General features: G+C 42.7%; 1 protein-coding gene across 2 annotated transcripts in view; it reads left to right on the forward strand.

Annotated features, from left to right (window-relative positions):
* Positions 1-13,433, forward strand: part of PPP2R2D (protein phosphatase 2 regulatory subunit Bdelta) — a 165,361-nt gene that overhangs the window by 20,271 nt on the left and 131,657 nt on the right. The window contains exon 3 of one of the 2 annotated variants that reach the window (XM_069239741.1): positions 8,797-8,926. The exons of the other annotated variant lie outside the window; for it this stretch is intronic. Within the exon in view, the coding sequence (XP_069095842.1) occupies positions 8,863-8,926 (64 nt within the window). The 5' untranslated portion in view covers positions 8,797-8,862. The remainder of the gene's footprint in view (positions 1-8,796; positions 8,927-13,433) is intronic. 2 annotated transcript variants of the gene reach the window in all.

Consider the following 13,433-nt stretch of genomic DNA (forward strand, 5'->3'; position numbering starts at 1 on the left):
GCATTTTTACATTGAAATCTGACGTTTTTTGGAAAGTGCCTAGCTGTGCATTTTGGCCTCTAGCTCAGCCGGCACCTAGGGAAAACTACCAAACCTGTGCATTTTTGGAAACTAGACCCTAGGGGAATCCAGGATGGGGAGACTTGTGGGGCTCTCACCAGGTTCTGTTACCCAGAATCCTTTGCCAACCTCAAAATGTGGCAAAAAAACCCCTTTTTCCTCACATTTCAGTGATGTAAAGTTCTGGAATCTGAGGGAAGCCACAAGCTTCCTTCTACCCAGCGTTCCCCTAACTCTCTGTTTTTTTTTTCTTGTTTAAAAAAAAAAAAAGAAAAAGTACCTCATTTGTGTGGGTAGGTCCAGTGCCTGTGACAGGAAATGCCCCAAAACACAACTTGGGGACACCACATTCTCCCAAAGAAAACGGACATGTTTTTTGCAAAGTGCTTAGCTGTGGATTTTGGCCTCTAGCTCAGACGGCACCTAGGGGAAACCTAGCAAACATGTGCAGTTTTGGAAACTAGACACCTAGGGTAATCCAGTGACTTGTGGGGCTCTACCCAGGTTCTGCTAAAAAACCTTTTTCCTCACATTTCGGTGATGTAAAGTTCTGGAATCTGAGGGGAGCTACAAACTTCCTTTTACCCAGCATTCCCCCAGGTCTCCTGATAAAAATGATACCTCACTTGTGTGGGTGGCCCAGTTCCTGCAACTGGGAAGAGCCAAAAACCTGTTGAGATTGAGGGGATAGCACAACGAGTTGATAAGCACAATTTATTTTTATTATACATTTCTAGGCTGACTCTGGTTTGGGGACCCACACAAGTGAGATATCGTTTTACTTGGGAAGCTGAGGGGATCGCTGGGTGGTAGGAAATTTTTGCCAGCACGGTGATCCTACAAATAAAAGTGAGGAAAATGTTTTTTTTTTTTTTTTTTTTAAAGCAAATTTTGAGGTTTGCAGAGGAGTCTGGGCAAGAACATTTGGGGGGATCCACGCAAGCCACAGCTCCCTGGACACAACCGGGTGTCCAGTTTTCAAACTAATCTAGAGTTGGTACTTTTTTTTTCCCAGAGAAGAAGCAAGCACACCACCAAGACTCTTACTTCTGTGATGATCCAAACACTAAAATTGTGAAAAGAAACACACTTAGGTTATGTTAAAAAGACCCCTCACCCACCAACCTAGTTGTTAGCATGCTTCGTAATTGGGGTCCCACCCGAGACACCTAGAATGTCACGGGTGTACACTGCCAGCCAAGTGCCACTCCACGCACACAGCCGCCACAAACACAAAAGCTCTAACTAAAGACATGACAGTAATGCCAACCGTGAAACTGAACATATGAAAATATAAAACAGGCAGTTTACGCTCATGGTAGTTCCCACTTATTCATTTTGGGTGTGGTAACTCCTGAAACAGCCACCCACACACAGCCCAGGCTTTGAAGGACAATTGGGGCAGTACATACGAGTCTCCCTCAGAATACCTCTTAGGGCACAGACATTTCTTAGCGGGAAAGTCTATTTTTTTGGGTGTGGAAGGAATGTGCTCAAGAAAGTGGAGGTCTTTCATTCTGGCCACATCCTCCACCACTGCTTCTCTAGGAAATCTTGCCTGTTCCACCATAACAAGGCTCGCTAAGAGAGACTCCTGAAATTTCACAAATGTCATCCTTGACACTGGAGAACTATTCTTGAACACAACAAACACATTAAAAGTTGCCACATAGAAAAATATGATTTGCTAATTTCTTATTCCAAACGTAAGCCTTACAAACAGCAGTGTAAGGCTCCAACCTCTGATCTACTCTAGCAACACCACTCATGTGCTTATTGTAGTCTAAAATGCACACAGGTTTGTGCACTTCAGCAACTTAACCCCGATCAGCCAGAGGTGAACTACTTTCATCCTGGATGGTAGTCGGCATGTAGACATCCCTCCTATCTACAAATTTCACAGCTCGCAGCTCCTCATTACGCAAGGCACTGCACTGTCCCCTCAAGTTTTTTTTTTTTTTTTTTACTGACAGGCTCCACTGGATATCCTTTCTGGTTAGAGCGGATTGTGCAATAATGTCCACTCTGAACAATTCCCTGAACAGCTGCACTCCAGTTGGTGACCTTTGTTAAATAGTCATCTACCAAGTTCCCACACAATTTTCTCACTAACTCCAACAGTGGGTGGACAACTAGGGCAGTTAATAATGGAATCCCTTGCAGTGTAGGCACGGAAATTCTAAACATAGTCTGTACTACTTTCAGACAGCATATACAGTTTAATTCCATACCGTGTTCTCTTGCTAGGAATGGACTGCCTAAAAACCAAACGTCCCATGAACAGGACCAAAGACTCGTCCACACTTATTTCTTTGCCTGGAACATAGAACGTTTAAAACGATCTACAAAATGATCAAGGACAGGTCTAATCTTAAAAAGAATGTCAGAATCCGGGTGATCTTGTGACATGGCTGAAGCATTATCAACAAAATGCAGCTTCCGCAGAAGAAGCTCACACCGGTTACGACTCATTGTTGCAGGAAATATAGCAGTTGCCATCAAGGGACTAGTAGACCAATATGAAGACAGTTATGGCTTCCTTATCATCCCCATCAAAAAAGTTAAACCCTTCAGGTTTGTGGGAATCCACCAGCTAGCTCTAGAGTTTGGCCTAAGTCTGGCAGTTTTGTCGCTTAAATACTGCTCTGCATACAAATTAGTCTGCTCAACAATCTATTCCACAAATACATGGTACATAAACAACTGAAAGAAATTGACAGGCAAAAAGTTTTCTATATTCATTCTACACCACGGGAGATCAGTAAAGGCAGGAAACTCTGGCTGCTCCATGTTTGGGGCAACCCAGAAGTCAGGTCTTCCAATTGGAAGCCTTCCAGCTGCTGGCTGCTGCACTATTGGCACATCAGTGTCCTCCTCTAAAACAAGCGCTTCATCAGAACTGAGAGCTGCTTCATCATCAGATGATTCCACTCTGACAGAAAATTCACTTCCAGAATCCCTCACCTTCTCCTCTGCCTCGGATGCAGAGTCCGTCTCACAATCATGATCAGACAATGACTCTAAAAGCATACCAACAACCTGCTGAGCGGTCATCCTGCGGCTAGCCATGGTCCTTCCTACGAAAAGTAACTGGACAAATGCATCACCAACATCCAGCACTGTGTAAGATAAGTAATAATCAAAGTGTGGTTTTATCACTAAGAGTTATAAACTCAAAAACTATACCGCACATTTGCTTGAAAAAGCTAGACTTAGTCATATATGCCCCCTTTGGTGAGGGGGGTGACCCTTGCCCAAGCCCCCCCCCCCCCTCCCCCACACACACAAAAAAGAACCAAAAACAATCCCTGGGCCTTAGTGGCTTCTGCCCCCCCCCCCCCCCCTTGGGGGCACATGGGCCTAAAACAAATTGGCTGATCTGCCCTTAAAAGAAATGGCCAACAGTTGTGTGCCCCCTTAGGGGGGGTGACCCTTGCCCAGCGGGCCTCCCCCCTCCCCACACGAAAAAAAGAAATAAAATGAGTAAATCCCTGGCGCCTTAGTGGCTTCGGCCCCCTTGGGCCTAAAAATAAAATAATAGGCTGATCTGCCGTCAAGGGAGGCAGAAATGGCCAACAGTCATGTGCCTCCTTTGGTGGTGGGGTCGACACTTAACCAAGGGGTTCCCCCCCCCCCCCCCCCCCCCCCCACCTAACAAAAAAAATGAAACCAAGAGAATCCCTGGTGCCTTGGTGGCTTCTGCCCCCCTTGGACAGACAGGTATAAAAAAAATAGGCCGATCTTGGGGCAGAAATGGCCAATGGTTGTGTGCCTCCTTTGGGGGGGGGGGGTGCTCAAGGGGCCACCCCCAAACACAAAAAAACTAAATTATTCCCTGGTGTCTATGTGGCTTCTGCCCCTCTTGGGGGCACAAAAGCCTAAAAATAATAGGTTGGTCTGCCCCCAAGGGGGGCAGAAACGGCGACAGATATCTTGTCCACCAGAGGAGAGCGACCTTTGCCCAAGGGCCCCACCCCCAAACCAAAAAAAAACGAAAACCAAAAGAATCCCTGATGCCTTAGTAGCTTCTGCTTGGGGGCAAAAAGGGCTAAAAAAAAAAATAGGCCGATCTGCCTCCATAGGGGGCAGAAACGGCAACAGATATATTGGCCCCCAAAGGGGAGCGACCCTAGCCCAAGAGGCCCTCCCACACAAAAAAAAAGTAAATAGTCCCTAGTGTCAATGTGGTTTCTGCCCCCCCCCCCCCCTTGGGGGCGGATGGGCCTTAGAAAAAAAATAGGCTGATGTGCCCCCAAGGGGGGCAGAAATGGCCTACAGTGCTGTGCCCCCTTTGGGGGAACAACCCTTACCCAAGCCCCCCCCCCCCCCCCCCCCCCCCCCCCCCCACAAGAAAGCAAAAGTGAACAATCCCTGGTGTCATCAGGGTTTCTGCCCCTCTTGGGGGACAGAAACCTGCCCCAAAGGGGAGCGACCACATACTGAAATTAACAAAAAAAAAAAATCCCTGGTGTCTAAGGTTCAGCAGGAATGCTGAAAGAAACATCAAGGGAAGGGAAAACCCTTTCCCATCCCCGATGCCTCTTTTAGAACAGCCCCCCCCCCCCCCTCTTTCAGCCAGAGGAGAATATCAAAACCTTCTCCGAGGTCGTGCTGGAAACAAGTGGCTTCCAGCGCAGCCGGCTCCCTCTAATGAACCCAGCGTGCGATCATGCACTGATGTTATCGGGTGGGGTCGGGTGGAAGGGGCAGTGATTTCCCCTTCCATCCCTGCCCTGGGGGGTCGGTGGGAGGCCCATGAGGGAGCACTGGCGCTTCCCCCCCCCCCCCCCCCCCACACATGGAACAGTCCCAGCCAGGACGTAATGGTTACGTCCGTGACGCCTCAGTGCTGCGCCACCGGATGTAACCATTACGTCCTTGGTGTCCAAGGGCTTAAACCTCTTGGTGAAGTGTTTTTCAGGGCTTGTGGTGGAAGGGGACATTGTGAATAAGTGATGCAAGTTTAAGAGCCAAAAGAAAAGCAAAACTCTGACATCTGAATCTGACCCGAGTGATTTACTTTTTCTTAATGATTTTTACTCTTAAGCAAAATTGTTCTTGTGCTGCTGAAAGCTTGCCTTGCTTTTGCGTTTACTACGCTCTATCTCAGTTCAGAGATCATTGTATTAAACCCATTTTTGTGTGTAAAGTTTGAGAGCTGCTTGTTACTGGGTTCCCTCCCCTCCTGCAATTTCTGTGGTGCGATCCTGTCTTATGACAGTGTTTGAAATGTGCCATTTTAAAAGCGCTGGGGCTTAGATTGGTGATTAATCGGATATACTCGAAGGTTGTTTATCACTGGGAACTACATTGAGGCATATTTCATGTTGTGCAATACTTTGTTAATGAAACCTGCCAGACTAGCCTGCATGTCTTGGTGCCTTCCTTTTGCTTCTTATATTGGCTTCTTAATTTTTTTCTAGTTTTGTCATATGAAGTATACTTGACAGTTTTGTGTACCAATTCAGAAAATAGTGCTCACAAACCTTGTATATTACGTAAAGAATTTAGGCACCTCTAGTCGATTCAACAACCTGTGAGGCCGCTGGAGATGATCCATCTATTAACGTAACAAATCTGATAGCGTAGCCTGTATCTGTTTAAAAGCAATGCAAGCATATTTAAGGATGAATACCCCCGTATAGGACTATGACTGCCAGAAGTGATAGCAAATATAATTTTAAAGATAGATGTTTCTATCTTTACCCATTGTGGGGAGGCTGCCTACTGGCAGACCACTGTCAAGTCTCTATACTCTCCCTCCTAATTACAGTCCTTTTTTTCCTCTTGAATAGTGTGTCTGGTACGATGATGTCCATTTGGAATGTGACTAGTTGTTTTTTGTAGGCCTTCATCATCTGTAGTTGGCATGGCATCCTGCCTGTCCCTCCGTTTAGGGCACCTTTCACAAAAATATAGCTTTCTAGTGGACTACAGATAGACCTCATCTATTTCAAGTAGCAAAGAATTCAACTACAGACCGTGATATTTCCTTCCCGCGCTATTGCTACCTGTCACATAGCAACCAGAACTCCTGGTTTCCTAAAACAGTACAGCAAAAATAAACATATCCTACTTAACATCTGGCCTTTGATTGCCTTATTATATTCCCAAATTGGAGATGAATGAGTAAGATGCAAACTGAAAGCCATATTTTATTTTGTAAGTTAAATAGAACTGCTATCTGGTCTACCTGAATACGTCTGGGAATTATTTCACTTGTTTCTTTTGCAAGTCCGCAAATAGGAAGATCGTTCATGCATGTTTCCTTTCTGATCTTTGTGCGTAAGAGAACAGCAATCTGTAAGTAGAGTTTCTACTTGTGAAATAGCAGAGTGAGGTCTAGTGAATACCTCACTGTTTAGAAAATTTAATGGTTCAGACATTTTGCTGCCGTTCCCATACTATCTACAGGTATGTTGGACTTTTAGATGTTCAACAGATCCAGAAAGAGAAAGCCTTAGGTAATTTTGGTAGCCTAGTTTGGCCCCACAGGTTTTTGTCAAGACTTGTTTCTGATTTAAGACAGTATCACTCCAGTGTTTCTGGGGTTGCACATCATCTAATACAGTGTTGACGGGGTCCATGTGGTTTGCTAAGTCTTCTCCTTTCCGTTGCTGTTTACAGGGTTGATTTCTAAAAACCTAGTCTATATGCATCGTAGCATGTGATGGTCTTGACCAGCAGCAAAGGGCTTATAGTAGCTTTGAATATTGTCTTTTATAACTGATGTGTCAAATGGCATTTGTAGATAGATGTAAAAAATATTTTCGATCTTTGCAACATATCTTAGATACATTTAACAAACCGGATGACACATATTGTGACTTATGAGAATGAGGAACCATTTCTTTGGTTCATTAGCATACTTTTCCATTAAGAACCTGCTCACTGGCATTTACAAACTCTCTTGGTGTCCATAACCATGCATCCTCTTTTGGCACTAATCTCTTGTAACCTCTAACCTGTAAGACTGATTGATTGTTTTTGTAGAAGTTCTATCTGACTCGAAAGTTGAGGTGTTGTGGAGGAGAATGGAAGGGTTGGTGAAAATGTGTAGTCAAAAGCCCAGTAAGCATCTCTTAAGTCTTTCCTCACCGCTGCAAACTTGGTGGTTTGCACCCAATGGCATCTTTCTTGTTGGGCAGCACCCCACACTGAGGGAGGTGCCATTTGTCACAGCGTTTTTGGAGATCCATGCTTCACTCTGGTTGCAAGTAATCCCTGCACTTTCACAAGAAGGTTGTGCATCTCCGAACCTGTACAGCCATTCAGTCTCCTGATTGGGTAAACTCAAGTGAATGGTCAGGGCAAGTGTACCTGCATCTGTCTCCGTGTAAGTGTGCAGTTTTCCTTTAGACTTTACAACTAACCAACTCTATAGTATCAAACAAGAGGAAGGTGACAGCTGCAGGTAATGAACTTCCCCTAAGGTGGCCCTCAATGATTACAGAGTGCTGCACGTCGCTTAGTTTTTCAGTGTTCCACATGGACTTAGTTAATTTTCTTAATCTTCGCCCTTTTTTTCAAGCAAAGTCAAAAAGTACGGTTATGTCTGTGTTTTTGGAGATCTACTGTATGAAACCAGAATACAGAAAGATTGGAATGTATTCCAGGTGATAAAATGTGTGTGAGAACGCTATCCAGCTAACGGGTATTGATCAAGAGAGGGTGATTGAAAATGAAAGTTGGTAGGATGGATGTTGACATAAGTAGATTAGTAGAAAAGGTGTAAGACATTTTGGCATTTTTGTGAAGCTGGGGTCGGTGATGTACCAAAAAACATGAAACGACAGGTACATTGTTGAGGATGCTCATATCCCAAATCCTGTTTCTTTGTCTGTTCTTCGAAACACTCTTTAGATTAGCTATATTGTAGGAATTATGTTGAAATACTATAATATCTATCCTTGAAAAGTGATTTTTTTGCAGTATATGTACAAGTTTATTTCAATACATTTAACATTGAAAAATGTGTCAGTCGAAATTTGCAATGTTTAACAAATGAATTTTCATTAAACATATGATGTAGTGTCATTCTCACGTCGATACATTTATATGAAAATGCAATTTTATAGTATTGCATACGTTTTTGCAGTTAGTGAATAGTTTACCTGATAAACGTTAGTTTCAAATGTCTTAAAACTGTTTGCGGTATCATAGCATTCTCTGTTTTACCACCAATACCGACCCCCGCTCTCCTGTCACCCTTGTTCTCACAACTTAATATCCCTTGATTTTGGTGCAGTTCACTGTTTATGACTTTCAAGCTCCTTTTTGGGGACATGTAACATGACTTAATCTATTGGCTCCCTAGTTGTACTTGATTTTATTTCCGTCTGATAGCCCTCACTTAAATCTCCTAAATTTGAGGACCTCCCCTTGCCCAATTTGATTCATTTCCTCTGAGAAGTGTGCCTCTAAGAATCTCACTTCTGTAGGAGCACCACCTACATCTGTTGAACGTGACCCTTAATTTGTCAAGGACTATTGCATCATTATGAAAGTAAAATTAAAGGCCTGCCAATTTAAAGCTATTGGCACAAGTAACTCTCAAATACACTTCCATAGTGTTAGTGGAGTATGATACTGAAGGTGCACTCAAAACTGCAATGAAGAACTCTGTAACACAAAATGTTTAGTCATAAATAGATGTGCTTGTATTTCACTCTGCCTATTTACAGAAACCTATCAACTCATACCTACTTATTACTATTTATTCTTGTTTTGAAACAGGATTGAATTGCTAGAATTTGTTAAAAGGCAGCGGAGACCAGGCTAAGTCTTCCTTTCCTGAATGTGATGACTAACTCATGTTGGCCTCCCAGTTCTCTACCTCCTATTGGTGTAGAACAGGAGCATGATGGTAATTCTCCTTATATAAGTTTACCAAGTTTGTGTTTGTTTAGCACTAAGAATAAGTTTCTCCGTTCTAAGAAAATGAATTTGGTATCATTTTGACAGTCTGTTATTGGCAGTGTGCTTATTGTGAAGGAATTTACATCTCTAACAAATGCAAGCAAAATACATAACTAAATGAATAATAGTTTATCATAATAGGATTGTCTTATTTTATATTCACCAATTTAGAAATGCTTTTTGTCAATACACAGGGTTGGGTAGCTTAACAGAAAGTGAACCTTGTCATGGCTCCTACTGCTTGCCGTCGTTAATTGTGTTGTTGGAGGTTTTCAAAGAACCAAGATTACTTTGGAAATATAATGGAAGGAATGTAATAAAAGGCAAATGTACTTAGATCTCTCTGTGAGGTTATGGTGCAAAATGTGCTGTGATTTAAAACAAATAAAAACATAGCCATAGAATAATTAGTCCAGTAATTCGATTGAGGATTCTTCAATATTTCGAAAACTTGTGTGTCCATATCTAAGTGAAATGACAGCAGGTAAGAGTTTAGGTAAACATTTTTTATTTACCTTAAACATGATTTTGAGTGACTTTTCTTCCCCATGCAACTATTCTTTCTGTGGTGTTTGTTTATAGTTTTCTGTCTATGGTTCCCCATCTCCTTGCTTTTTTTCTTTTTTTTGCCATTAAAGCTTTTACACTGGTTTAAGCAGTATATATTTTGTTTCATGGTTTTCTCCTTTCATTAGCTGTGGCAGAGCTGCCCCTAATATAGTCCATCTCAGTATCCCTTTTATGGTGAGTTTTTTAGGTCAAGCCTAGGCAGCACGCATGCATGCGTCTCTCGACATGCTGTAATCTACTACTTTGGGCTTTCACCAAACCCATAACATGGCCATCACTTTAATTCATTCCTTGGTCTGCCTTTCACAATTCCTTTAGTTTATGCTTTACTTTTGTCACTCTTTTTAGCTCTTTTGTTCCCGCCCTGGAGACTGACCCTGTTACATGGAATATTGCGCAATCGCCCACATAGGTTAGTGTTGGCGCACTACCTTTTTCTTTTGCCTCGGATTGTTTTGTTAGTTTCCTGCTTGTGTTCTGTCCGTATCAGCAATGGTTCCATTTGGGGCTCTTGGCTCCTGTCTGCAAAACGCGCTCAGCTAATGCCATTTGCCAACCACAATGTAGGTGTGTATGCGTGTGTAAACAAACTTTATTTCCTGATAAGCTTTTAGAGCCCACGCGGCTCGGCGCCATGCTTCATGTTTCATATTATTGTACTTTTCAGGTAACTGCTCCTTGGATTGAAACTTAAGTTTTCTAGTTTTTGTTTTGTTTTGTTTTGTTTTTTGTTTTTTGAAACTGCACGGGGAGAGCCGATGCCGCAACTTGAACCCAGCCTCCCAGTTCCTAAGTCGGCAGCTCTAAATGTTACATCCTCTCTCCAAGACAATTAGCATTTTTTAGGTTTGTGTGTAGCAATTGTACAGCTCTTCAATCCATGGCAGCACAGCACCCAGGATAATGTGCTGCATGGTTAAACACTTACATGGTCCCAAATGCGAGACCCATTGGCTATGCCAGTGCTTGTTTAACTCATGTGTGATATTCCTTCCCTTTTGTAAATTTCCTTCACCTTCCATTGTGGAGTGTTTTTGGTTCCTGTCTTTTGACCTCCCTTGTGCCTAGATGCCATTGCTCCCTACCCATCTCATCAATCCTTTCTTCTCATCTTTTGTGACTAGGCTTGTTCATCATTGTAGTCTGTCACCCTTCTAGCTATTCTCTCTGTGGTATACTTTTCAGTTTTATTATATTCTAATTCCTCTGCTTCTCATGGTTTCTCCCCCCGTGTTGTGTGTAATCTGGTTGCCCTTTTTTAGACTTGGTCATCAGCACCGATCCTGCTCTGATAACATTTTGTTTCTGTTTAGTTCTTATTTTGTCATTTAGAAAGACATTGCTCTCCTAATTCATTGTTCTAGCTTTTTTACACGTAACACCATACTACCTGGTACTAGTCTTTGCCAATTCAGTTTGAAAATGGATCCCCTCCTGCTTTTCCACCAGCACTGACATTCAGCATGCAGGCTCTCCATTTTTGCTTTTGACCCTGTGCCACCACATTCTGCTTTGCTTCTTTGACTACAGGCCAGCATTTGCATCGTAGTTCCAGGAGCGGGATTCAGAATTCCAATAAGTCTTGCATTTTGTCAATCGATGTTGACCTATACTGGCAGCAAACATTGCTCTCAGAAGAACTCAATATTCAACAAAAAAGATTCAGGGTTCAGATGGTGGCTTCCTAAATTCTCACCGCCAAGTCCATCATCAAACCTGAAATAAAACCATTTAGCAGTTGAAAATCATTGCCACATGAACACATTAAGAATTCAAATGTTTTATACTAGTTTATGAATGTTAAACATCGTAGCGTATGCAGCGCTGCTTAGGGTAAACTGCAAATAAACCAGTAGATGGTAGAGGATCACACTCGATGTAAGCTGTTGTGTAAAGGTGAAAAGTAGGCCAAGGCAGTCTATGTAGTAACCAGTGCAACACATTTGAGGCGGAAACCCGGAATTTTGTGTCATGGCAGTGCAGTTGTGGGACCTTTCTACTGGACTAACAGAGGAGTTGCAACCATTGTCTGTGGCAGATCTGAACAATGTGCTGCTTATGTGAGGTATGGTTACATATTGATCACAGTCAATGCAAAAATCCAAGAACATCAAGTCTGTGTCTCAAAAAGCCATATTAAGGTTCGGCATTTGAAAAACACTTGTTATAAAAAGGGTCCATTCAGATAACCAGCTCTTCGAGCACTAGAGCAACATAATATAGAAGTCCTTTACATCTTGCAGGAACTCATTGCATGTTATTGACAAAACAGTAAAATGTCAAGAATATTAGTGTTCCTGCTCAAGTATCTTCTCAGTTGAAAAACAAAATATGAGGTAAAGGGATACGAGTCGAAGGATGAAGAAAGGGGAAAAAGAAGCAAAACCATGCATATAAGTTTAATCCTTTTTTCTTAGGTCTCCACAAAGAGCTTTGAGTCATCAGCAATGTCGGGAATGCTGTGCTGACAGGCAGATCTCTGTCACATTGTTTGATAAACTGATGATGAACTTGCTAAATGAATAACAAAGGACAACGCTCAAGCATGTATGGTAGATGATGCTGGTTACAACCTAAAAAAAAAAGAGATTTGGAGACATTGGATGACATCTGATCCACAGCTTATCCCCTCCCCATGTTGATTTCTTCTGTTCTTCTCCCGCTCAGGTGCTCATCAGTGCAAATCCACTAAAGGGCAAGCTTCTAACATAAAATAGCTTGTTACCATAGACAAACTGGCCTCCCTGTTAATATCAAAATCCTGGCTAACATCGGAGTCTGTTCCCATTTTCTTTGAGATCATCCCAGAGAGGTAGGTTTCATTAAATCAAAGCATTATACGCAATATGTGACTGATATAGTTAGTCATCAACTTTTAACTACTACATCACTACCTTCAAGTCCTTTAAATCCTTCTGGTGCAAGGACTAAAAGGGCATGCTTTCCGTTGTCTAGACCTAGCTCATGAAAACCTGAACCTTTACTCAATATTGTGAGTTGTGTTTTTTTATTTTTATTTCTTCAACCAACAAAGACTTTCCCCTCTTGGTTAAAAACAGCCAGATTCCACTAATTCTGATGAATGGCACTCTGATTTGAGACTATTTTTCCCATCTCTCCCCTCCCTGTCCTAGGAGCAATAGGTGGAAAAAGCCATACAAATACAAATGTATATGGACCTTTATAGGTCGAGCCTAGGCAGCGCGCATGCCCTGCCTGCAAAACATGCTATATTCTTAAGGGCTTAAACCACGCCGACAATTGCCATTCGTTCTTTGTTGTGATTGCCTTAAATGCTTCCTTTTTATTGGTGCATTTTTCTAAATTTCCCTCCTTTGTGTGCTTAGTTTCCTCCTGGGCGATTTCACTAAGAGAAAATTTTTATTGGCCATCATACTATGTTTACGCTTCCTCCTGTTGCAGCGTGTGATGGACCCTCATCCCTCTTCCCGTCTGGCCATTGGAGCCTTAGTGCTCTTGGTAGTCCATAGCAATGTGTTCACACCAGTGAAAACAGACGAAAGGTTTCGGGTTTTGTTTGTGATGGCGCTTTGTTCTTCAATATCTCTGTCTTTCTCTGCACTTCGAGCACTGCGATGGCGCTTTGTTCTTGGACCTCTTTCTCTACCTCTCTCTACCGCTCCCTCTGTCTTTCTCTACCGCTACCTCTCTGACCCCTCTCTCTACCTCCTCTCTCTACCACCATCTATCTACCTTTATCTCTACCTCTCAACCTCCCCCTTTTTCTACATCTCCCACCTCAACATCTCTAACTTTACTCCTCTCTCTACCTCTACTCTCTACCTCTTTATCGCTACCCCTGGCTCTCTACTCCTCACGCACTTTCGCCGTACCCCTCGCTCTACCCCTCACTTTCTCTCTAT

Source organism: Pleurodeles waltl, chromosome 6 (genome assembly GCF_031143425.1).
Source record: "Pleurodeles waltl isolate 20211129_DDA chromosome 6, aPleWal1.hap1.20221129, whole genome shotgun sequence".
Taxonomy (NCBI): Eukaryota; Metazoa; Chordata; class Amphibia; order Caudata; family Salamandridae; genus Pleurodeles; species Pleurodeles waltl.